We start from the raw sequence: 26680 nt of genomic DNA, 5'->3' as shown, positions 1-26680 counted from the left end.
TTTCTGCTTCTTTGTGCTTACATCAAGTCAAAATCTTGTTGTGACCAGCAGTGCAGTTACATTTTCCAGAAGAGTCGCAATGCATTTCTTGCTGTTAATCTTAATTTACATTAATTTACAGTAAGTGTGTGACTGGCAGGAAGAATCTCCCAAATGGTGGTGCACAATTGTTTGAGCACTGATTTTGATACTGATAACCATGACATCTCAATTTCTCGTCTTGATACTGTTTCTGGCATTAATCTTAAATGTTTCCTTACTGATAGCTGACACTTTGGGTTACAGTTCTGAAGCTGGGTTCATTAAGTTCCTAAGAACTCAATACTGGGCCCCCTTCTATTCAGCATTTACATGTTCCAACGTGGTCAGCTGTCACATGGTCTGAATTATGATTTCTAAACAAGTGATACTTAAATCTACGTCCATTCTAAACCTGACACTGAAGTGCCTCTCTCCGCACTTTCTAATTGCATCTCTGACATAAAAACCTGGATGACTCAAACTTTCCTTCATTTAAACTGTGACAAGACTGAAGTCATGCTTCTTGGCACCTCTCATAAACTATGTAAAGAACTTGGAGGTGATATTTGATCTGGCTTGGCATTTGCCCCACATGTGCATCATTCTTCCATCTCACCTTATGTTGTGTGGTTGCTGAAAACCTGGTCAACACAGGTTTGACCCCTCTAGAATTGATTACTGCAACTCCTTACTCACTGAGATATCTAAATCCACATTGAACAAACTTCAGTATGTCCATTTTCGGCAGCCAGAACCCTGACCAGGTTCCATGCAAGTGATGACATTACTCCTGTCCTGGAGTCCTTGCACTGGCTTCCTGTCAGGTTTTGTGTCGACTTCAAAGTCCTCATGCTCACCAATAAGGCTCTACAAGGCTTGCACCTTGGTACTTATCTGACTTATTATCTTCCTCTCTTCACCTCACAACATTCATTTGTCTAAGTCTGGTCTCCTATTTTACCCCAAGCTCATCTAAATAATACTGTTGCTATGCCCTAAAACTCTGGAATTCTTTCTATTCCCACGGATATCACCTTACCTTAATGCTTTCAGATCCAGACTCAAAACCATCTTCATCAGAAAGGCTTTAATTTAATTAATGCCTCTATCTGCCCATTTGCGTCTTTTACTACATTCTAAACCCTTGTTTGTAATTGTTCTAATGTTGTTATCTCCTCATCTATATTTCTTACTATAAAATATTTTGAGAAGTTACTGTTAAAGGCACTATTTAAAATAAAGTTTTTTTATTATTATTTATTATTAGTTGGCACCTCTCACAGTTGTCAGTGGTCCCTGTGGCCTCCCGGGCCCTTTAAGGCATGTGGTTACTGTCCTCACCTCAGAGCTGATTATGGGATATATGCAGCTGTGTGGTCTGTGACAGGTTAGAGAATGTCAGGGGTGGCTCACTTGTGTGCCGTCATGGGATCCTTTGCTGCCAAACTGAGATGTAAAAAACACACAGCTAGCTATTCCAAATCAGGTGGGTGTGGCAAAAATATAAATAATGCACATGAATATGTTTGTCAACATAATCAAGGCCTAATACTGGAAGGACCTGTAGGAAGAACAGGTGAAGGTTCATATTTGGCCTTTGTGTGTAATATGGGGCACCTAATCTCTACCTGAAACCAGATGTCACTATATAAAAGAGGTTTGCATAAGAAAAAGCTGTTTTAAAATAGCACTGTATGTGAAACAAAATGTTATGTGTAGAATAAGAGGAGATGTAGGAATAAGGCTGTCATGTGGAGAGAAGCTAACTGAATCTTTTCAATGGACTGAAGGCGACCTCATCTGTTGGTCTGTAACGAGACTTCAGCTTCTCTCTCTGGCACAGGACTGTAGTTGTGTAGCAGGAGATCTTCAGTCTGTCACTCATCAGCTTCCCTAGCTGCACTCCTAACAGCTTGTGTTTTCCAAAACAAACAACTTGAATCAGATGGTACCGCACACTGATGACTGGGCGCACAGCAGCGATAATAGAAGAAACTGCCATTTATTGAGAGACAGTGGGAACAGTTTTTCATGAAGTTAAATGTTGTCAAAGTGTCTCTGTTCTCTGGGGCTAAAGACTACCGCATTACACCTTGATGTTTTTATGTGGTACATGGTATTTTGTGTAATTAATTAGATATGAAAATGTACAGTATCTCTTGGCAAAACTTGTGGACCTATGCTGTATAAACCTTTGCCATTTAAAATCATTTTGATAGAGAAAACCTCATCAGGCCTGCCTCACTGTTTTCCAGGAACACTGCATAGTTCTGAGAGTTTGTGCTGGTTTTTTTTTCAAATAGTTTGTGGCCAAGGGTCACAGCTTCGCAATGCCAGGAGTTTTATTTCAAATACCCGATGTTATTGAGACTGAAGTCCCCCCTCTTTCTCTTTTTTTCTTTCTCCACAGACCAGATACGGCGCAGGTGAGCGCGGCGTTAGGCTCCTTCACAGCGCGCTGCCAATGTGCCCCAACCCTGACGGGAAAAGACTGCCCGCTGCCGGGGTGAGAATGTAGTTAAGTTCCCCTGCCTCCTAAAGCAAGGAGCCCCACTGCCACAGGGGTCCAGTGCTGTGCCTCTGTGCCTGAACAGCGGTTCTGTAGTTGTGATCTGGGCTTCACTTCAAATGTGAAGTGTCCAAAACCTGTGGCCACATCGCCAGCGCAGCTCTGATTTCTTGTAGACTTACAACATACCTGACACTCCCTAAGCTTTCCTTGAGGACCTCAGCTCATCCCCTTGAGATTCTTTTAATATTAAATTAGAAGCAAAAGAGGAAGCTCACCCCCTCACTGTGTTTTTTGCTGTGTTTTACCCACATAAACCAACATTAGTGACATCATATAGAACCTGGAAATCCCACCACCTTTGTCTGGTTACTTGGTGTTTTTGTGTTATCTGCATTATCTATAAACACGTCTGTCAGTATGCTCTGGCTTTCTTTCAGAAAACAAACTGAGTGTGTTGGTGAAAGCCCTGGTGGAACGAGGAACCGTTTTTTTATGAATGGCTTTCAGATGAGCGCGTCCGGTCTCATCTGCGTTTCTCACATTGGGGTGTTTTTTTTCTTTTTTGTTTGGTGCACATGGACTGCTTACTCATGTCCATTTTACAGAAGCATTCATCATCTTTCATCTTCCTTCTCCCTTCTGTCAGGGTCATTGGGGGAGATAGGAGATTAATCTGGTCCACACTTGATGACATTTAGTTTACATGTAGATCTACCAATTTATTTTTTAAAACAATGTTCCCTTTCCCTCTTGGATATATAGAAACACAGTTCTGTTTGTGGGTTTAAGTAGTTGTTTGAGAACTTGCTTTTGACAACTGATGACAGTTTTAGGATTTGATTAATCAAACAATCATCAGACAGCCTTTTAATCTATTTGTTTTGGTTTTATAGTGTCTTCAGTACTCTGCCACAGCTTAAAGATGCTGCATGAGTTCAGTGTCTGTTGTAATGGTAAAGAGGTACCCAACTGAATACTGAATAACAACACTCTGTAAATAGCTGGAATACAGTACCTAGAAATGAATAATAGGAACCTACAGTGAAAATGTGTGCACAATGGTAATTCACATTTTTGTAAAGTTTACTCTACTCTTAAAGAACACTCTTGTATCAAATGCTATCTAAATGGTCGAGCTTATGTCCAAAACAGATTAAACATGTTGGCAATTAAGGTTTTTTTTGGGGTTGACTATGAGTCATGTTTACTTTGTATTGTTTTTCCAATTTGTAGTTATATGGACAATTAATGCAAAGAAATGAAAAACTGAGGGGGTTAAAACAGAGCTTTTCCTTTGAATTGGCTCTCTATTTAACTGCTCTGTAGAACACAGACCAGCATTTATTTTATCCATCGTCTGCTCCCAGCTTTTGGACCTTGTTTAAATAGTACAGTATTGTAGAGGATTTCTTTTTTAAATTACAATAGAGATCTTATTGATATTCTGAACCTCATGTCCTGAATCATTTATCAAATGGACAGTTGTTAACAAAGCATGGCCACAAAACTCATCCTGTTTTGGAGCCAAGTATGATCTGTTATTTAGCCTGATACTTCAATACATTTCTATTAAAAATTTCTGTACAAAACTTTAAAGTTTTAAAGTAAACATTAGGAAGCATCCCTTTCTATATTTTAAATCAGTTAGATGTGAGCTGTTTACGTTGCACCTTGACTTTTGTTTTGTGGCTTGTGTTTATCTCTCACAATGCTAAAATCTAAACAAAATACTAATTGATAGAAAAAAACTGAAAAGAGATCTGTGACAATGTGGACACAAGACCGTGCCCAACTCAATAAAGGTCACTTATTAAATATTTTCTCCATATGGGAACCAAACAGCAAGGCATTATTAGGAAATAAGTATCTGTGGATTTTTAATTGTTCTTTTTCTTAGACGTGAAACTTTACACAGCTGTTGGAAGATTTTTGTATCTCCTGAAACAGAAAAGACAAAAAACCTTAAAAACAAAAAAGAGACAGAAATAAACATGCCTGCTTCCTTTACTGTAATGATTTATATTTGACACTGTCAGAATAACTGAACTACAGTGTTTTTTTTTCATTCTGTGAAGAAAAGCAACAGAACTGTAGATTGCATTAAGATAACCAATTATATGCTAAAGGAAACCAGAACTTTTTCCATTGCTGTTATCAGATGTTGTGGTGAGCACAGGCAATGCGCAGTAACTCACAGCCCTATTACATTCACTCTGCCCTTTATCGTGTGATCTCTGTTTACCATATTCAGTTAAAAGTGGGTTATTTTCTACATCCGCTCTCCTGCCAAAGTAACCTCACTCAACTCATGCAGTCTCCTTTTTTGCAGCTTTTTGCAAAGGTGTTCACTGTTGCTGTTTGAAAGGATGTTGTTTTATAGTTCCTAAGAATTGTGAAGTTGTAGTAGCTGAGTCCCGGAGCTCCGTTGGCTAGTTTGTATTTCCCCACACACAGTCCCTGACAGCTAGGTTGGGAAGGGGTGTGAAGAGAGTCAGTCCTCAGTCTCATTCGTACCTCTTTGTGCTGGGACGACTTGAAGTGTGGGTGGTACTGTGACACCGCTCCAGCTTACTGGGCTCCACACATCAGGTGAACAGACAGAGTTTTCAGAACTGACAGTTGTGGCCTGTGCTGTGTTATTTCGTTTTACAGTAGCTTCCTCTCAGTCATTTAAAATGAAAAGATTGGTAATTTATTTCTTAAGGAAGGGTTACAGCTGTGTGAACGAAGAACATTTATTTATTTCAGGTTTAGCAAAATTTGAAAGATCCAGGATGTCCAAATACGTTATAAGCATTTCCTAAATATTATTGTGCTTCTCAGGGATTTTAAATTATTTTATAATTGATCTGTATTTTCTGTTAAACTGGAAAATCCAGTTAGTGATCTATTTGCAAAATAAATTATATAATATGTAGCTTCTCTATTAGCAGGGATTGTTTCATTATTGAAAGACATATCCCTTATGTGCTGTTTGATGGAAACCTTACATTTACTCCACATATAGAGAATAGATTAGATATGAATTCAATGTGCATTTAATAACACATGCCTTTTAAATGTCTTGGACCTGTTTCAATTCCCTGTTAGTGCAAGACCTTCATAAAACCTATTGGATTGAATTAACTCTCCTTTGCACATCTTGGTTTTACAATTACATTACTCTTTCCGCTTTCTCTATCATACATAGAAAAGTGTAGTGTTTATGGCAATGTATACTGTTTCTTAAAATAATTGCTAGTCTTGAAAATAAGACATTTCTACTAATGCTACATGTGAGCAGTGGTCTGTGGTGAATGGACGTTATTGTAATAGCTGAGATTTTGGACACAAATTTCTGAGGTTGAAATGAGAAAGGTGACAAAAGAGTGAGAATTTGCTGTTTGTGAATATGCAGCAGACTTGAGGAGGCTGGTTCAACACATAGAACCTAATCATGAAGTGCACTCTTCTCTGTCAGCAGAGGCACTCCAGTCACTGGCTGCTGTCCTGCCATGTTGCGGCAGTAAGGAAGTGGACTGGATGCTGCTATTGAGTTAATGACATGAGGATAAGTTCAGTCCCTCAGACATTATGATGACGACATAAAACCCACAACTAACACTGATCCTATCATTTTAAACCCTGGCCACAGAATATAATTTCAAATTTTATATAACTTTTGCATGAGTTTTAATGTTTGCTTTTGGAATAGCTTCAGCAGGTAGAATGGAAACCTTTCTTATGTTTGATATGTTTTAATTCTTTCAGCCTGAAGTCCCTTCAGCTTTTAACCTTTCACTTTTCTGTATCCCTGGCTGCACAGCACTGGGAAGATCTTTGGGTTAATCCCATTTTCCTTTCCCTCAGGAACCTGGCGCTGGAATGAAGTCTGGGAGTATTGGGGACTTTAATATAAACTTTACACTTATGAGTGTTTACTGTATTTGTGCTTTTTTTTTCCAGTCGTACCATTTACTTTGCCACAGTTTCACATGCTTGGTATCACATGTTACCATTCCACTCTGTGTTTTATTACATATTATGGATATTTTAGCTTGTTATATCACAGCACACTCTTCTAAGGGAATTACGATCAACAATAACCATAATCTAACCATTATAGCATCTTTCATGGTATGTCATTTCATGACGCATAACATATAATTTTTGTTTGATCGAACAAAAGAGACAGATTAAAATGTAAATTAAACTAGAGTATAAGAGTGAGATTTAATGTGGTATTAGTGCTGACTGACTTGCACAGTCTAATATGGGCTCAGATGTTTTTCCATAGCCTGGGACCATCAGAACAGAGAGCATCGGATTCCGGTGTTCACAGCCTCATCTGGCAACTGCAAGAACTGAAAATAACTGTTTTTATAAATTATTTACTTTTCCCACTGTCCAGAGTTTGTAAGACACAGATGGATAAGCACAGCTAGCGTTAGTCCCTCAGTCAGTTAAATTCTCTGCACATAAAAACTTTGTCCATACAACTTTACTGAACATCATCAGGCAGCTAAAACTGTTAACAGCTGTACACTAAGCATCGAGTTTGTGTCACAAATGAAGTCTGTAGTTGGAATAAAAAAGGATCAACAAAAGCAAAGAAAATTCCCCTTTAACCAATATTGCAATCATTCCTACAGTATATAAATATGATGAGAACAACAGAGCTGAGTACAATGTATATAATGAGTAATATCCCCTATGGACTGACTAGTAATATTAAGAAAACAAACTGTTTGTCTGGTGAATGAAGCATTTGGCTTGATATTGCCGTGTTTGTTGTTTTTAATTCTAATTTAGGTAGAATGTGAGGATGGTACTGTAGTTGGGAATTGGGGATGGGTGGTGCAGTGGTCAAACCCTTAGAAACGTTTGACAAGCAGCTGTAAATTAACAGACCTGGTCTTGCTTTAACGTCTGAAGTATTTTGTTTTGAGCTTGTTCAGGATGGTACCTGATTGAGTCACCAAACACCCCTCTAGTTGACCGGGAGGTCTGACCATTCAAGCAGAGAACAGGACCAGTTTTCCTTATCTAACAGCAGTATAGATAAAGCTGCTGTGGCTTGGTGTTTTATGGGCCTGTGTACTGCATAATCTGACTTAATAAAACCTTGGATCAAGTCAGCAGCATTGCTGTTATTTGCTTAGGGCGTGTTAACATCAGAACTGTCACTATTTAATCACACTTTCCTGTGAACTGGCATGTATCCCAGAAATACATTCCTGAAAAATTCAGTGTCTTTGCGTGAATGACAAGTAATGTTGCTTATATTAATTATAAATGTATTTGTTTCACGTTGCATGCAGGACCTACAGAGTTCATTAAGTTATGTTATGTGACATTTGGGAGGGCATAACCAAGTTACCACATACTGGGCAAAATAAATATTATATGAGACCCATTTTGAACAGAACAGTGCCTTTTAGTTCTGCTCTGTAAGTATATTATATACAGTATAGAGGGAACAGTAGCAGTAGTGGCTTTTTAAAGTTTCAAGAAATCCCTTTTTCTCTTACAAAACAAAAAAACAATCTGTCTATAAAAAGGCCGATTTTTTACCCTGCCACAGTTCAATGTGAATTTTTTAAAAAACAGTTTTTAATGCTCCACATTCTCTTCTATATACACTCTAGTTTAGAAACTGCAACACAAAAACTGTGCTAAGTTACAAAATTGAAAAATAGTGAACTGTGAGTGTGCCACAATGGATTCAGTATAAAACTTTAATCATCATTTAGTGGCCTCTCAGCTAATTAATTACAGCATCAACATTTCAACAGTACATACTGTATGAACTTAGCCTCATAGGTTTCAGAAGTCTGCTTTGAAGAGAATTACAGAATAGTACTAGTATGCTTGATCTGGGCCATGAAAAAAGCTGTATGAAGAGAGAATTTAGTTTGCTTCTGAGAGTGAAGAGTTTAATCGCCTTGTTTTTTGCACATACAGTAAAAACTTTCTAATTTAGTCCTAGGTAATGCCTTCTCAAAATTCAGGGAGAGCAATAGAAAACAACACCTGTGTTTCATGATAATATTTACTTTGTGAGGGAATAAACACAAACTTTTATTGAAATTCTTTCAACAGATCATTAAGTTTTGCTATCAATCTAAATGAACTTTTCCTCACCCTTCTGTTTGAGAAAGGGGAACTGGTTTTCCATATGCATACTATTTTGCTCATAGAAAGTAGAAAACAATTTGCAGTTCTGAATGTCAAAGTAATTTTTACATAAAATAATGTTGTAAAGATAGATATTTTCCCTGCATGGCTGTACCATTATGGCATAGTAAGATATTCAGCTGCTGGAAACAAATTCATGTTGTGTTGGTGAAAGACGACAGCCAAACAGTTGTGGGTAAATTTACAATTACATTAGGTGTCTTCTCAGAATTCTGATTAGTCATTAGGCCATTTCCAATGGTGCTTTGATACTTCGCTGCAGAACAAAGCTGTACAGTAAAACTGTAGAACAAAACCAGTACAGCTTGAAGACTGTCTTTGTTTGAAAGTTGACAGTTAAAGCTTTGGCACTGGGTGAACATTTAAGAGCAAGGAAATCAAATAAAACTGCAATATTATGATCCCTCATATTTTAATACAATGGGTATTAAGTGATTTCCTTGGAGAGGAGATATGAATGTTTATGGTAACCAACCACACAAAAAGTCTGCTCCAGTTCTTCTGCTGGTCGCCATTCATACTTTTCTATTTTAATGAGACAGTGCTCATTGAAAAATGATGAGTTCTGCATAAATAAAGAGTTTTTAATTAATCTGTCTGGAAATTAAAATAAAACAACAGCCCCATCCTATAAAAGTTTAATAAATATTAGAAGAAATAGGCTGTGGCTGAGAAAGGGTTCAAATGAATCATCTACTTCCAAATGGAATGACACATAATTCCTTAAAAAAGAAACAAAAACAAACAGTTACATGACGTGTTGTTTACCTACTGATTACTGCCCTCATTATAAACCCGAGAAAGGGACCTTAACAAACCTGTGGAAAAAACCTCAGTACACAATATGTACTGTATTTAAAACACAGGAGCTTTTCTCTGGACCACAGAATTAGTCAAACAGATCAAAACAAGTTATACATTTAACAAATATTTAAAATAATGTAAAAACCATTTAAATCATTTATTAAATGCCTTTAAAAGTATATTTGTAGAAACCTATGTTTTTAATATATTAAGTCTGTTTCATTTTTTTTCCTCCAACCAATTAAAAGATTAATTTTCTAAGTACAGAAACAGTATGTGCAATAAACCCTTTTCAGGTTTTCAAGTGTGGTTTAATCACATTTTATCTTTGCAATTACTAAATTAATTAAATCAGTTACTGGAACTGTAAAGAATATATAAATTAAAAAAAGACTGATTTACATGAATAGATAATGCTTAAAAAAAGAAAGAAAAGAAAATTAGTTAAATGCCCCTTGAAATTTGTCCTCTTTTAGCAAGATTTTTATTTGAAACTCACAAATGAAAACCTAGTGAAGAAATAGCTCTGAAAAACCTACCATCTATCTACAGTATTAGTGCACTGTAAATATTACATGAGTCCCAGATTCACTTAGTAGTTAGTATTACTTCCACAGTGTGGGTATATTATTTTAAAACAAGGCATGACCTAGTTCCAGCTAGCTTCTTCCGTCACGACAATCTGTGTAATCTCAGACTGCAGTCCCCGCTGAACAATTACAATGCAAAGCAATCCAAATGGAGATGTTTGTAGAAAACAACATGTGTGTAATTAAGGCTTAATGAGCCCTTGTCTGTCTGGAATGTGCAATTAGATTTGTAATAGAAAGTGCTGCTCAAATGCCAGGGATGCATAGAAAAAGGAGCACAGATGAAAGGTAATTTTTCATGGAAAACAAAATAATGGTTGTGCTGATAGCATATGGGCAAGGATGGGGTGTTGTTGTCAAAACAGGAGACACAAGGGGATACTCCCCCAGCTCCTGCCACTGGGGATTAAGGTTTGTTGGCAGTCATGTTAAGGGGCACAGAAACTTGAACAGCTCACTGGCCTTCAAAATGTAATATTTAAGAACTTATTGGATCCAAACTCAATTTATTATCACATTCGTCAGAACAGTTGTGAGATATCCTTATCCATGGGTTTTGCATTGCAATATCATTCTTCTGAATTGAATTCAGGAATAATGATTATGAGATTGTCAGAAATCTTAGACAGAAATGCCAGAAATGTTGACTAGTGTGAGTGAAGTACCTTTCTCAACATACTACAGCAGTGCCCCACCTAGGGTTTCAACATACAACTTACCAGTTATGAGTCTAGAGGCCTGAATTTTGCATTTTGAATTTCTTCTGCCTCTCTACCCTGTGAACTGAGTTGGTTGTGGGAGTGTGTATACAGGTATGACATTCATTTCGGTTATCAATGTAATTAAACCAATGTCAACCTAATGTAATCAATTTGGAACCCTGCTGTATATATTTGTGATCACACTTTTATTACCTAAAATCATTACTACCGTTACTTTGTTTATTTCTGTAAATGAACCTGATTTTGAAACTGACTCCTATCCAGAAGTGTAGCTGTATCTTTTCTTGAAGGTGGTCAAAGTTGCAGCAAGGACAAGACCAGCATCTTGACTCTTCCGCCTTCTGAGGAACAGCATCTTCACACCTTTTAACCTCAGGTTTTCAGCTGTGGGAGTTGTTGAAGCTAAATAACATTCAAAAGTTATCTGGTGCTGTTTGAGACCCTTCCTACTGAAAGCGAAGAGCAGAAAATACTTTTTAAAATGAAAAAAATCAGGGAAAAAATGACCAGAAAGAGAACAGCTCAAACATACCATGCTGTTTGTGAACTACAAGGCTGTACTTCGAATATAACTCTATTGTAAGCTTTTTTTTTCTCACACTGCCCTTGGAATTCACTATTGTGTGGTGCATGATATAATGCTGAAGGTTTTAATAGATTTAATGGAATCCAGAGACAAGGTTTAGTGGCCTTTATATCAAGAGACCACTTTATGACAGACAGTCTATGAGGGGCATCGCTTAAATAAATGAAACACTTGATGTATTCTGAAAGCAGAGGTCACACTGAGAAACAGAAAAGGGATGCAGTTTTGAAATGGAAAGTCCCATCAGCTGAAATAATGTCCAGTAACAGAAAGCTTTTTGCTCTTTATGTTGCCTGTGCAACCATTGAAGAAATGTAAAGAAATAAGTCATTTACCTTTAACATGTGATTTTATTCCTCATTTCTTCTTAAATAAATAAAAACAGGTAAACGAAGCTAAGCCTGTTACTGTACATGTTCTTAATATATAAACAGGATAAACTGTTGGATGATCATTTTGAGTTCGTGCCAAAATTTTATATTCTAAATATATCTTCTATATTTGGCATGGAAATGTTTTGCACTTTGCATTTCAAATCATGCTTATCAAACAATCACCCAAAATGAATTCATTTAGCATTATTCCATGCAGATACTCTGTGTTCTTATTTATTATCTCAGCTATAGTAGTTCCAGTATTTTTAAGAATAATTACAGGGTTTTACTCAGTGCAAGACTGCGAATAAAAAAAAGACATTGTTTTGCACTTGGTTTAAGCAGCACCCTGTTATTCCTTTCACAAGCATGCTTGAACATGTTTGCTATCAAACTGCCCTTTGCATTGGCTTTCTAATTCTGCAGAGATTTCAGGAGATTACTTTGCCAGAGCAGAAAAAACAACACTTGTGTTATGCCACACTCCTCACTATCTTCACTTATGTCAAGCTTTAGATCATGAATGGCTTTCTGAGAGCTCCCTTAGCCATGACTTCTGGTTGTTGCTGAATTACTCCTGTTCAGCTTACAGCAACAATCTGATTGTAAGGATTGCGTGATTCCGCAGGGCAGGCAATCCTAAGGTTATGGGTTGGGTCTTGTCTCCATTTGTGTCTTGCCCAGAGGATATTAATGGCTCCTCTAATATTGCACTTAAGGTGAAATTTAAAACCTATTGTAAGGCTCTCATTCATAAAGTGTTCACATAAAAGGATGTGATTTACATAAATGCTGCTTATAAAGTTAGTTGCCCTGTTCAAATATCCATCCATTTTCTAATTGCTTCATCCAACAGTTCAGGGTCACAGGGGACCTGAAGCCTATCCCAACAAGCAGTGGGCACAAGGCAAGATATACTAGTCCATCGCAGGTCACACACAAACACACACACACACTCATACTAGGGCTATTTTCCAAGACGCTAATGAGCTTATCAGTATGTTTTAGGACTATGGGAGGAAACCAGAGCACCCAGAGAAAACCCATGCAAACACAGGAGAACAAACATACTCCATGCTGATAACACACCAGGTCAGGAATTGAACTCAGGGCTGTGCCACTGTGTCTTCCTTGTTCAAATATCTGTATTTGAAAAACAATACACCATGGAGCCTAAAGATTTGGTAACCATAGATGGAACCAATGGACAAGGGCTATACACACCATAGGGCGTATACTCACCATTGCTCACTAGATTGCTGCAAATGCCTAATTAGCATAATGGCCTCTGGTGTGTATTTGACATGAGAATCTGTTCTCCATTGTCCCTTTTGTATCTATGCCAGATTTTATTGCAACATGGTGCACAGATGTGCAAACAGGCCACACCACTTTATATACACCCTACAGTATGTACAGTATGAGCAGTGGGGTTCTGAATAGACTATGTAATAATTGCAACATAATTGAATGAGTTACAATTGTTAATTTTAAACATAAAGAAATCCCAAATACCTTTACAAGTAATTCAATATTTTCCCTGGGTGGTACAGTACATCAAAATGGGTATTTTGTAATCCATTCATTTTGTAATTCATCTAATTCAGGGTCATGGAGGAGCCAGAGCCTATCCCAGCAAGCAACAGGCAAAGGTGATATGTAGTCTGGGTGGGACATGAGTCCACTGCAGGGCTCACACAGATACACTCACACCAGGGCCAGTTTTTACCAGAAGCCAATTAACCTGGACTGTGGGAGGAAACCAGCGCACCTGGTAAAAACAGGGAGAATATACAACCTACACACATAGCCTTGTTTTAATTCTGAACAAATTATTAAATGAACCATTTTTTCCTATTTTGTTCTGAGTGGTATTCAAAATTCAGTTATCAAAATTTACATGAACATACATTGGATGTTTATAGATCTGATACTAAAATATGGTTATGCAGAATGAGTTGAATACTGCTGACCTTGGGGCTACCTCATGCACTTGCGGTACAGGCTCTGCTGTACAAGATTATTGCTAATCGTGAACTGGAAGTCTAGCAGTAAGCAATCTGAAGCTTTTTAAAATTGCAGTCTGTGAAAAACTAGTGCATTTTTTAAATTTTCCAGTAACAGGCAGATATAATCTACTCTTTGCCTTTTTTTAAAGCTGAATTATGCTTCTCAGTATTGTGTCAGCGGGAGATTTTCATAATTCTTAAAAGAATACTGGAATTATTGGAAGTTTGGGATTGGCACTGTGCTACACAGTGTTTAGGGAATACTGCTGTTTCCCATGGATAGACCTCTTTGGCCTTCCTTCTTCTGTTCTCTCTCCTTCTAAGTCTGTTTCTTAATTTGAAAGCTTGTGGAACCAACAGTGATCTTAAACCCATGTTGTCTACCTCAAAGTCAATCCCTTTGAACTACAGTAACTGTCTCACAATTTGCTAAATGCTAAATGAGCTGCTGGCTGGCTACAAGTTTTTAATCTCCTGTCTGTTTCAAATTCTTGTGTTGAATTATTGTGTGATTGTGGGAAATTGCTTGCTTTGAAATTCCTGTTTTCTGGTTGTTTGCTGTGCACTGAAAACCCCAGAAGTCTCCCGAAGTAGAGTAAATTTTTAGGTTTGTATCAAAGATATGCTGATAGTCATTGGAGGTGTGGAGTTGGGAGGGGCTCATGTGTTGTTATTGTGTATCTGTTGCCAGGATCTCAATGACAACATGTCCCACCAACATATCACTTCTGGTGGCTTCAGTTTATGCAAAACCAATTCTATTTATATCTCCTGCACTGTGCTTTTGTAGTTGTGCAAACCAGAGTGTTAGGTGTCAGATGTGCGTCAGTAGTTAGAATAAGCCTCTTGTTGCTACCAGTATAGCTTTTGTTTGCTGCCTTTTGTTTAGCATTCTCTCATTGTGTCTTTGACTGGTGCTCTGTGTTGTTCATTTATTTAGCTGTGCAGTTTTTTACTTTTTTGAATGTGTGATCCCACAATGGATTGTGAAGCTTGTGTATGTGGAACAGTCCTTTGCTCTAAAGAACTAATGTGTTGTAGGCCTTACTGATATGGGAGAAACATAATACTGTATGTGTAACTTTATTTTGGATCTCATTGCCGACTTTCCGGAAGAATTGGACATTTCTCATTTTTACAGTCTTTGTTTTAAGCCTGAAACAATGCAAATAGGAAGTGAGTTAAGTTTCTGTTTACATTCTGTGGTATTATACAAGTTCCAGTGTTACAGTATCACAAATTATACATGTTTCCCAGTTATTACAAACCATCACTCCTAAGCACTTCAAGTCTGTTTTTTTGACAGAGCAATCTCTTTTAGAAATGTGGACTCATTTTCTCCCCTTCTTGAAAAGTGTCTTCATCTACAATTGTTTTTGATTTCCGTAAATTATCTTGACAAACCTTAATCCAAGCCATGAACTCGGCAGTACAATGCCAACCAATATTAGTAGTAAAATAGCACTGACTGATATACACAGTTATATCAGGATGAGAAGATAGTTGTTAAAGTTGTACAAATTATAAAAGTACTTTGTATGGCTAAGAGTTAAATATTTGTTCAGTGTGCAGATTATATTCTTCCTTTTATCTTTGAAAGTGATTTAGAGATTAAGGAAAAGAGATGTGGTGTTAACACAGTTCTCATAGTGGCTGTCAGCCGAAGAAGAGATATGAAGAAGTGAGTGCCGCAACAAGATTACTCCATTGTTTGATCTTTGGAGTTCCTTCCCCTCCACAACATTTTCTTTCTTTTCAATATGCAAAACAAATTCTTTCTTATCACATAAGCTGTGAATGTGCTATTCTTTTAAAAATATTTAATGATACAATTGGTTTTAGTTTATTCATTTTGCTTGCAAACGCTGGCTTAAAGCTGTCAAGATTTTTAACCATGTTCAATACTGTAGGAGGCAGGACTATGGGATTCAAATTCAGCATCTGTCTGTGTTTACGAAACCGTCGGTTTTGATGCTTTTAGCGATAGCAGCCCATCACAGGAAATCAATGTTGGTATTTGACTTGGATGAGTGACAATTAGACCTCAGGATCAGAGAGAGGAAAGTACATTGGTAACTCAGTATAGCATTAGTAGTAGAAGTTGTAGCAGTGTTAGTAGCAATATTAATCAGAGTGTAGGATGTTTACCAATACAGGCTCCATGACAGCAAGGACTTTAGTGATTGTGAATTCTTTTTTTAGCTCTTTTAAGAGTTTGCATAACAAATGCTTATCTGCCGTCAGTAAATATCAGGTAGATCATAGATTTTATTTTCCTTTACTGTATGGAAGAAATGATTCTGAGATGGACTAATGGATCCTTACAAAATGATAAGGAGGAAATAATAAAGAATATTTATCTATAAAAGAATATGAAGACTAGGGACAGTGGATGATGAAGTTAGACAAAACCAGTAATAACTTCTCATTTTATCACAAACAGCAACTGACAAGCTTAAGAGGTTGTAAAATGTGTTTTGTAAAAAAATAAAAGGCTGAATAGTGAAACTGATTATCAGAAAAGAGCTGATTGTTAGCAAGAGAACAAACCACATGACAGTCAGTGCAGCTGGCTTAGCTGAATTTTTATTTTTTCTCTGTAGGGCAGTCATGAAGGAGAATCCTAAAGAAGATTAAGACTGACTTTTTGACACCTCAATGAGGTTATAATCCCCCCCCCCCCCATATCTTTTTAGCAAGCTGCCAGTAACAGCAGCCAGTTCCCTTTTCAGGGTCAGTGTGCTTAAGCCTTCTGAACTGTTGCAGATCAGGGCTTTTCTTTCTCACTGTACTCCTGCCATGAGCCGCACACACCAGCGCAAATTGGCCCTCATGTTTGTCTTCCCCCTTCCTGCTCCTGGTCACACTCTGGTGTTTTCAGGACTACCCGAGTGAGAAAGTGTTGAAAGCCTGTGGCCTTCCTGACTCTATACCTCTCAGGGCCGCAGTGTCTCTGCCTGGCATGATTAATGCGCTGAATCAGCTGGCCTTCTCACCTACTCTTGTGAGAGACAAGGCACTAGAGCCCCCGTGCAATCCTGTTGGGCAAACTGCTGTTCATTATCCAGCCTGACCAATCTAATTAGATCTCGTTCTAATGAACTCTAATTGCTGACATCTATGAGAGCAATTGAGGTTGAGAAGATGTGGCAAAGTAATTGGATTCATGTTTAGGCTTTTTCTTTCTCCTTTCCTATAAACTGAACATCATATATACATTATTTTTATTTCTGTTTACAGTTTGATGGTGACAACATGTACATGAATGAAAATAACCAGGAATTTCTCTCTCCAAATCAGGTGAGTGCTGCAACTTTCTCAGCTGTTTTATATACACATTAAAGCCTTGCAGGCCACTGGGCAGACAGACAAGTTAAATAGGTATTGGATCTAGGGAATCGGAAGATCACATGGTGTTTAAACACAGCAGTGCCACCTTGGAAGGGGGCAGGTTTCCCAGCTGGAGAGAAGACATGGTTTGGTAAAGGATATTTGTTTCTCTATGGGCTTCAAGATTTGTTGATGTTGTTTTAAGAGTTACAACAAGAGGGAAGCCCATGATTTATAACTGTCAATTATAATTTTCTTCTACTTATATTATGTGCCTTTGTTTCAGTTGGGTTGTGTCTGTTTGAAGCTGACCTAATCCCACAAGGTAGAAAGCTGATATTGGAAAAAGTTTGAACAGAAGGAAGGTTACAAAGGAGACAAAGCTATTCATTCTGTCTTCTTCCTCCAATTGCTTATGGCTTATTGATCCAAGGATGTCATTGACTGCTTCTTATGTAATCCCCAGTGAAATCTGACTGTCCAGCGATGGTTGGGTAGCTTGTCCTGAAACCTATAACTGTTTGTGTACCGAAGTACTGTACTTCCTTCTTTAGTTTCTTAAATAACCTTATTCTTACCTCTATACTTGTTGCCCTCTGGATTTGAAGTTTGATCAGTTTGCTATCAGTAATCTGAATACATGAGTAATTGATTTTATTAACAAAGACACCTAGAATCTGCTACCGGGTGTCTCTAGGGTTAAGTTGTGCTTTGATTTGAAGGTTGGACCACTACAAACCAAAGGAATCAGACACACCTCTAATAAGGAGTTCTTCTGCAATCTCCAAGCACAGAAAAAACATGACTTTTAAAGACATCATTTTCTTTAAGTCCCAGGTCTAAGATAAATTCTCACAGGCTGACTTAGACTAAGGTGACTAAGGAATGTATTTTACTCTAATTAATTGTCAGACACGTTGACTTTTTAGGTGTGAAGCACTATGTTTTAACACAGTGTTAATTTGTGCTATATCTTAGAAAAGAAAATGTATCCTGAATGGCAGGGGAAAAACTGCTCATCCATCATCAATGAGCTACATTTTTCCTGATAAGTATCCTGGCACCCAGAGCCTGTCCCAGAAGCACAGGGCAAATTACACCTTGGAGGGGATGCAAGTGGGTTGCAGGGCATAATAATAATAATTGCTTACACTTATATAGCGCTTTTCTGGTCACTCCAATCCAAGAGCTTTACAGGTAATGGGGACTTCCCTCCACCACCACCAATGTGCAGCCCCACCATGATGATGCGACAGCAGCCATAGTGCGCCAGATCGCTCACCACACATCAGCTATTAGTGGAGAGGAGAACAGAGTAATGAATGCAATTCATAGATGGTATCAGTAGTATGAATACATTATTAAGTGGCCATGGTTGGTAAGGGCCAATGGGAAATTTGGCCAGGACGCCAGGGTTACACCCATACTCTTTTCGTGAAATGCCCTGGGATTTTTATTGACCACAGAGAGTTAGGGCCTTGGTTTTACGTCTCATCCAAAGGATGGCAGTGTGTCCCTGTTTCACTATACTGAGGCATTAGGACCCACATGCAGGGTGAGCACCCCCTGCTGGCCCCACTAACTCCTCTTCTAGCAGCAACCTTAGTTTTTCCCAGGAGGTCTCCCATCCAGGTACGGGCCAGGTTCACATCTGCTGAGCTTCAGTGGGTTACTAGTTGTGAGTTGCAGGGTGATATGGCTGCACACAGGGAACATTTAAGTTCTTTTAGAACCTAATTTAGAGATTTCTATTATCATAGAAAACATGTATTTGAAAGGTGAGTGACTACTGTAGGACCTGACAAAAACCATGCTCACCCACTGTGAGCATGCAGACTCGACACAAAAGGCACCCTCTGCAACATGGTCTGTCTAGAATTGAACCCAGGACCGCAGGGCTAGCCACCATACAACCATTCCATGCAAGCAGAAAAAGTAGTGTTAAAATTTAATTGTTCCTGTCCCTTTTTATTTCACTTATCAAATCCTTAAAAACGTTTAAGAAACTACAGCTCGGATGTAAACAAAGTATTAAGCTGTTAAAACAGCCACTTGAATGAGAGAGATCATTCACACCAACCTTCAGTGGTAAAGAAGGTTTAGAGTGCAGAAATATTATTGGATGTGAGTGTTTTAAAAAATTCAAAAGACATGTTTATAAGTAAAACAAATTTACATTTCAGGAGGACATTCAATTGAGATAAATGTGTGCTCTTTAAATCTAAAGTATGCATTTGATTTTTTCTAAGTAAACAGCTAGTTTCTTAGCTGGGGGGTGTCCTTTAATATCTATCCAATTATTTTGTCATTCAAACAAGACAGAGAAAGCAAACATCCAATAAATAATGACATAACCCTAGGATTAAGACTAGATCATTTATAAAATGTGCATCCTTGACATCTGTATGCCTTAATAATAAGACAAATTAAAGATTCCAAGGAAAGTTTACTGGGATTCTGTCCAAGATTTTCTAAGCAAGAGAAGGGTAACGCAATGAGGCATTTCACTAGTTCTTTGTGAAGACAGAAGCAAGGCAACACTATATTTACTCTTTAGTAACATGCTGCTTCCATGTTTTATGTGGTAATTTATGTTCGAGGGACAAAGCAATTTTGCTTAATTACTTTGATATACATTGACATACTCACATCTTGTAATGTAAATGTATATTGTACCTTTGATATTCACTGCAATTGACTAAGTGATGAAAAAACCTAGCTTTTTAATTTTCTATTTTCCTTATTCCTCATTTACCCTTTAGTACCAGTTTTACCATCTCGTAGCCTCATCGAGTCAGATCTCAGAAGCTAAGCAATACAGGGTCAGTACTGTGATTGCAGACCTTTAAAGAAAACAAATGGCTATTATAAGTGGAGTTTGTGGACCACATCTGGTGGGGCTCTTCACTCTGGACTAGATTTTTTAAACCAATGGTTCTGTACCATGACCAGGGACACTATGGTGTTAGAGATGCTTTCAGAGGGACATTAAACCAGCATTCTGTTGTTTGTGTATCTTGGGTAAATTCCTATCTGGACACGTACAATCTAGCCTCAGTAATATCCTCCTTTATTTCAATTGGCAAAATAATATCACAGCTCTTCACCTGATCTGCTGACTAGTGGGGCTCCTGGTGCAGAATGGCTGCTATGCATCACCCAAGTGGTTTCAGTGGTGGATGAAAAGGTTATCCTCCTGTATGTATGTAGATGGCTCTGGAATCCTTTGAAATTAAAAACACTGTATAAATGCAAGTGTTTAGTGTCAAATAATATTATTGTGTTGGGCTATTGGCTCAACATCATGGACTGTGGGGTTCCTGTGTCAAATTGCTTATTAGGATTAGAAGGACTCAAGGCATTTTTCCAATACTGTCATGAATCACAGCTGAGTGGTCACAATTTTGAACAAATACTTCTACTATGCTTCTATTTTAATTAAGGTCCAGCCACACACTTCTGTTACAGACAGATACAATGTATGGCCTGCTTGCCAGCTTAGAACTTGCCTAGGACCTATTTCCTGTGTAGCAGCAACTAATATACCTAGCTGACCACTTCCCTTTACTTGACAAGTTTTATTAAATTTTTATTGTTATATTCAAAATTACCTATTTTTTTCTATATTTGTGCAGTTAGGAAATGTCTGTTGTGTTGTCTGGGCCTACATGGAGAAAACGAGCAAGGGCAGACAGGCTCCTCTGACCCGATCATCTCTTGACACTCCAAGTGCTGCAGAAAAATACTGCAGTGAGAGGAGAGATTCACCCCTCACTGATGTCAGCATAAGCTAGGAGGCTGCAGGTGTCATGATTTTATTGAGAGCTGAAAGGGCCCTGGCTCACTAATCCCAAACTGACCCCTGGTGGCACTGAGCCAGTTGCACATCCCATACTTGGAGATTCCCGGTTAATGTTGGCTTGTGACGTAACAGGGTTATTTTTTAAGCATTCCGTTTTCAGTCCTTTTACCCTTATATTTTTTAAAATTATTTGTAACTGAAGGATTTTTATCATCACAAAGATTTGTATGACTTGCAGTCTTTAATTTACAGTCTGGATATATACAGTTTTTTGGAACATGCAATATAAATGCAGTGAGCAGGTGTCTGTAAAACATGGAGAATGTCATGTGAACCAGCTCTCCTTCAGTACTGCAAGAGAAGCCGTTCCTGCAGCTGTGCTTTCTTTTTATGTTGGGTTTAGCACATAAATGATCTTGATTGAGAAATTATTGAAAAGAAATACATTTGATTGAAAAATCTAGCAGATAACATCTAAGTCAGCAGATAAGTAATTGATAAATGGCTGTGGCACCAATGCATTGTGCTTAAATATATTATGTTTTAGAATCTGTCACATAACCCACAGAATCTACAGTACATACAATTTGAACAGTGCTTGGTAATGGGCATGCTGTTTTACAATATGGCTCAGAATTGCCTTTCTGTACCCTGGGACAGTGTGCAAATTCTTTATGGTTTGCTTTAAGACTCTCAGCATTTGACAGGTGTCTTCCCCACTCTCCCGCCTGCGACCCTGCGCAGACACGCCTGCCAGAGCCACGGAGCTCTGCTGAGTTCAGCTGCAAATGACAACAAAACTGCAAGGAAGAGCTCAAACTTACCTTATGTCAACATACAGTAGCAAAAACTGTATATTATATTTATAAAACTATTTATAAAAAATAGCAAGGACTGTTTCTTTCTCCTCACCCTATCTGTTTATGCAACTGAAGAATACCCAGATAGTATATTATGATTTTCTTGCAGTTGTTTTTTTATTCTTATTCCTTATTCTTTTTTCCCTTGTGTAGCTCTTGTGCTCTTTGCATCGACTGAAATCTGCCTTTGCATCTCTACAGGAAACGGGGAACAATTTGGTCTTAACCTGAATTTTCAAATCAGCATAAATTAAAAAATTGACAGTCTTGAAAAAGTCTTCAGAAGCAGTGTTCCTGTCTTATTTTTTATTTTATCAATTTATTTTTTAATATATTTTCTGTATGGTACTAAAAGTGTAGTAGAAGTTAAAAATTTTAATAGTTTCATTATTATATTATGACTAGCAGTACTTATAGTCTAGTTAAATTATAGTATTCCTTTTTATCATTCATTTGGGTCAGCATGGCTGCTGGGTGCCCTGTTCACCAGGGCCTGTGTGGTTTGTTTAGTGTGAGGGACCAAGGTTAGTGAGCAGGGCTCAGACCAGTACCTTTCTCTGAGACTCGGAGACCTGAAGGACATGACCTGTCCTTCTTTTAGGCATGTCACGTCAGATATGGAGGTGCTATGCTCCTCTGGGCCTCAAAATATGGCACCAATCTTCGTTTTCCCACATGGGGGAACTAAAACAGTTTTAAAGCCACTGTACTGTGACTTCACATATTCATTGAAACTTGAAATTTAAATCTGGTCTAAAGGGTGGAAATGCAGGCCGTTCACATAATTAATGATAATGATAAATTCAATTTGGAAGTTTGATTGCAGCATTTTATTTTTATTTTATTGTTGTATTTGGTACGTTTTAGTTATTTTCATATGTAATCAACTGATTGAACATGTCTATAGGCAAACTGCCTTCAAAGTACTAACATTCCTTTTCTCACTGCATTCCATGAACTAAAGTATATTAAAAAAGTATATTAAAGCTATACAGTCTGTTTCACACACAGAGTTTTTTTGAGTGACCCCATAGTGTGATTTTTAAAAACCTGCAAAATTGAAACGTTTCAGTTTCCTTCCACTGGCAGGAGTCCTTATATTAAGTGAAGGCATACCATGATGAAACCTAACCTTTGGCTTTAACACCTGTCTTGCATGTCAGGTGTCTCTGTCTCTTTACTAAATGAGTTGTGTATGTGTTTCTTTTGCAAAATATAATTTGGCAAAACATTTTAATATGTTTAAAGTTTATTTTTGCATATTGACACATTTTTCTGTTATTATATAACTTGAAGTGATGAAAAAAACTACGTGTTAATTCTCATTACAACAGTACAGCAACTGTGTCTGAAACCTGTGCTTTGTATTATAGGTTCCTATAAAACTCAGAAGCCAAAAGGAAATATACCTTTTGAAGTATCAATGGAGGGCCAGAATAAATAATGACTTGCTTGAGTTTTTATTTGTTGATCTATTTATTCATTTATTTGTTTATCCCAGCACTTTGTTTTTGAGACTTTGTTTTGACTATACAGAATCTACCCCTCCTCCCACTCTCTTTCATCAAGTAGTTGGCAGGAAGAGGAGTTTTTTGGATAGTCTGAGAATCTGGAAATGAATCCTTTTTTTCTGTTTGACAAAGTCAAATTCCTTATCCCATAAACAGCCAAGGCTTTGGATTGGATTGGTGGATTGACTGCTCATCCGTAGAGTAAGCAGTTGGAGCTGTTAAAAATGCCTCATGAACCTTTCTTTTCCTTTCAGAGTGAAAAGATAGGAGTGTTCTACCTTCAGCAATGAGTTCTCCAGCATTGCAGTCAATTCCTGTTTTTCAATTCCATCTCCCAATTCCAATTCCCTGAATGTACAAAAAGGAATTGCTTTGAATGAGGGAATTGAAAAACTGGAATTGAAGCCAACCCTAGACCCTTAGCTTGAGCTGGAAACTTCTTTGATGTACGATTGCTTGAGACAACTACAGGATGCCATCTCTGTGACAATTACTTTTTTTGTGTGCAGTCAATTTTGTTTCTTAATCTTTAAAAAATACTTGCAAGTATTACTTTCAAACATTCTCTTTGGACCACCTATTGTATTTATTCCCCAGTTGTATCCACATAAACCAGGTTCCATGTTCCAAATTCAGTCTAGTGTGACTGTCAGGAAGCCCTCTGATTAGGACAAAAATCATTGGTTTATCTTGCTGATTAAAGAAATTCTGCACCGTGTTCGAGCCCTGTTGCATGGGTCTGTTTCTGTCCTTTCCCCCACTGTTTCGCATTATATCAGAATTCCTAGACATGATTTACAACTTCCTCTTGCTGTCTGTAGTCGATTACGCCTGTCTGGCATAGTGGCATTACAGGTTTCACATCTAAGTCATTTTTTTTCAAACCATAAATAAACGTCAGACTTCAGACAGATTTCCATTGCTAATAGGCTGGAGGAGAGCAAACTTAAAAGGTTGTTTGTTTCATAAGCTTGTCAGTTAGTTGTGAGACTGTATTTGTTTTTAATGTCTGTCTAAACTGTTGTTCCTTCACATGTCAGGACTTGATTTTTTAACATATCTAAAAAATGTGTAATAGTCACCTCACTATAGTTTTGGAAACAATACAATTTTTATTTAAACTGCAGTGTGTGATATACATTTCCCATTTTTGGTGAACATAACTAACCTTTATTTCTTTATTCCTTTATAATCCTGTGAGAGTTCTCACAGGATTGGAGTGTTACTCAAAACAAGAAATCAAATTTAAAAAATGGAAGTCGTCAAATGTTGAAATGAGGCAGTTGAAGCTGCAGCGTGGACATACTGTTTGCGATGTACAGATGATGCTTGGGAATGATCAAATACTTTTCTTTTTTCTTATATTTGCAATGGTCTAATTATGAATATTGAAAAACTCCCATTAGTTTTTTGAAGAGATTTAAGTAACAGAGTTTCAGTATAGAGAATTAAGTAGCAGTCTAGCAGATAAATACTTGTGTATGTACATAGATAGGTTTCAAAAGTAAACTTGATAGCAAAACTTTAAAATGTTATTTTCTTATGCAGTTTGATATTCAGCAGCAACCAATTCTATGTATTCTAAAAATATGCCCTCATGGATTAATGTTATTTTGTAATGTAACTGAGGATTTAAAAAGAAAAAATAATATAAGACTATGAGAATTCCCCACTTACACTTGGTAGTGTTAATGCCTGGCAAATGGAGGCAAAGAGCAGAGAAAAGGGTGCATCATTGGAAGAGCATTAAGAATATAGTACACTGCCTAAGCCAGTAGTAAATAATAGAGTCAGGAGTTCAAGTCCCAGATGTGCTCATCCCCTTTTCCTCCAGTGAAACTAAAACACACACATTTACAGAACCTGCTTCACGCAATGATACCATACAGTTACCAGAGGCTACTGTCCTTCTCACATGCCAACAGTCAGCATGCGGTTTTCATCATAGGTAAATAACAGTTTACAGAAGCTTCTGAGAAAGCAGACTGTACTTGTACCAAGCATCTTTTCAGTGAACGTGTTAGTCAAGCTGATTCTCATATTTCCCTGTTTTTGGAAGTGGTTTAATGTAATTAATGATTATGAGATCTGTAACACCTCAGATTGTTTTGCCCTTAGGTATACAGGCAAAAATGGCTTTTGTTTGTAACAGCTCCCACTGTATGAAATACAGAAAGCCTGTGAATAATACAGAAATTGAACTATTTGAAGTGGCGCTAAAAATTCATAAACTCTCTCCTGTTGATCTCATTTTATATTGGCTTGTAATTGCATTGCCTGCTAAACGAAAAGTAATGTGCCTGTGAAAGCTACATAAAAGCCAGCAGAGCTAAAACTTGCCAACGAATGGTGTTACAAGAGCCCTCTACAGAACGAAAGAAGTGCCCTCTATAGAAATACTGCAGAACATTATGGAATATTAATGCTTGGTGTTTAAATTTTTTTATAATGCATCCTGTTTAAGTCATTTAAGTGAGGTAAAAACTCTAATTAAAGTGTTTTACAATAATGGAAAACAGACTTTATTTTACTGCAGTACTGTATCTCATACCTTACCTGTTATATAAGAGCATATTCATAGCACAGTTTTCCAGTGTATGATAAATCATATCCTGACAGCTTGATGGAAGAGGTGCTGGCCTGTCCTTGCAAGCTTTCTTTTGCAGAGTTATTGACAGAGAAGTTTGATGTACTTAAACAAGGGGAAGGTCCTGTTTGTTCAGGTGATTCATGTTCAGTGAAGGCCCATAAAGTCACAGTGTGTAGGATCTATGCAAGGGAACCCTTGTTGTGCACAGTTTGTGTAGCAAAGACAACCTTCTGAAGAGATTGGAGGCATTATAACACACCATTAAGTAATATCATGTACCCGGCATGCTAAATCAATGTTTAATACAAATTGTATTTCTATATTATATAATATTGATTCATGTTTACATCTGTCTCTGATCATGTTTAAACGTAAAATTAATTAAGACTCTGCCCAGAGGTTTCTTTCTTGATGTTCTTGTTTCATTTTTAGACCTTTTATTTGAAAGATTTGAACTGCATTTTGTTCCACTCCAGTGTTCACCAATAATGACCTGTTAGTGCAGACAGTTGTACCACAGTGAACCTCCTCTCTAAGTGGAATCAAAGTGCCATTATGCCAGGAAGAGAGACTGTAGGTCTTATTTATTATTTGATAAACCCCCATGTAACCCCCGATGATGTACAATAGATGGTTTGTGCAGCTCTGCAGTGTGCCATTTCAAATTAGTCACTAAGGGCAGCTGTATCTTTCCAAAATGCATTAGTACGCCACTCAGAACTCATATTGCCCAGGGTTAAACACAAATTATATCATTTCTGTCATCCAATCAAATCAGAGTGACCCCCGACC

The 26680-nt window shown here is 37.6% G+C and overlaps 1 protein-coding gene across 5 annotated transcripts in view; it reads left to right on the top strand.

The window, feature by feature from the left end:
• The window catches only part of tox2 (TOX high mobility group box family member 2), a 147093-nt gene that overhangs the window by 60525 nt on the left and 59888 nt on the right, over window positions 1-26680 (top strand). For 4 of the 5 annotated variants that reach the window (XM_088937264.1, XM_088937265.1, XM_088937262.1 and 1 more), the window contains exons 2-3: window positions 2432-2527; window positions 17036-17095. In XM_088937264.1, the coding sequence (XP_088793390.1) occupies window positions 2432-2527; window positions 17036-17095 (156 nt within the window). The remainder of the gene's footprint in view (window positions 1-2431; window positions 2528-17035; window positions 17096-26680) is intronic. The other variant, XM_088937263.1, reaches the window with a different exon arrangement.

This window comes from Atractosteus spatula, chromosome 19, assembly GCF_055471065.1.
Source record: "Atractosteus spatula isolate fAtrSpa1 chromosome 19, fAtrSpa1.hap1, whole genome shotgun sequence".
Taxonomy (NCBI): Eukaryota; Metazoa; Chordata; class Actinopteri; order Semionotiformes; family Lepisosteidae; genus Atractosteus; species Atractosteus spatula.
This window is presented reverse-complemented; position numbering and strand designations above follow the sequence as displayed.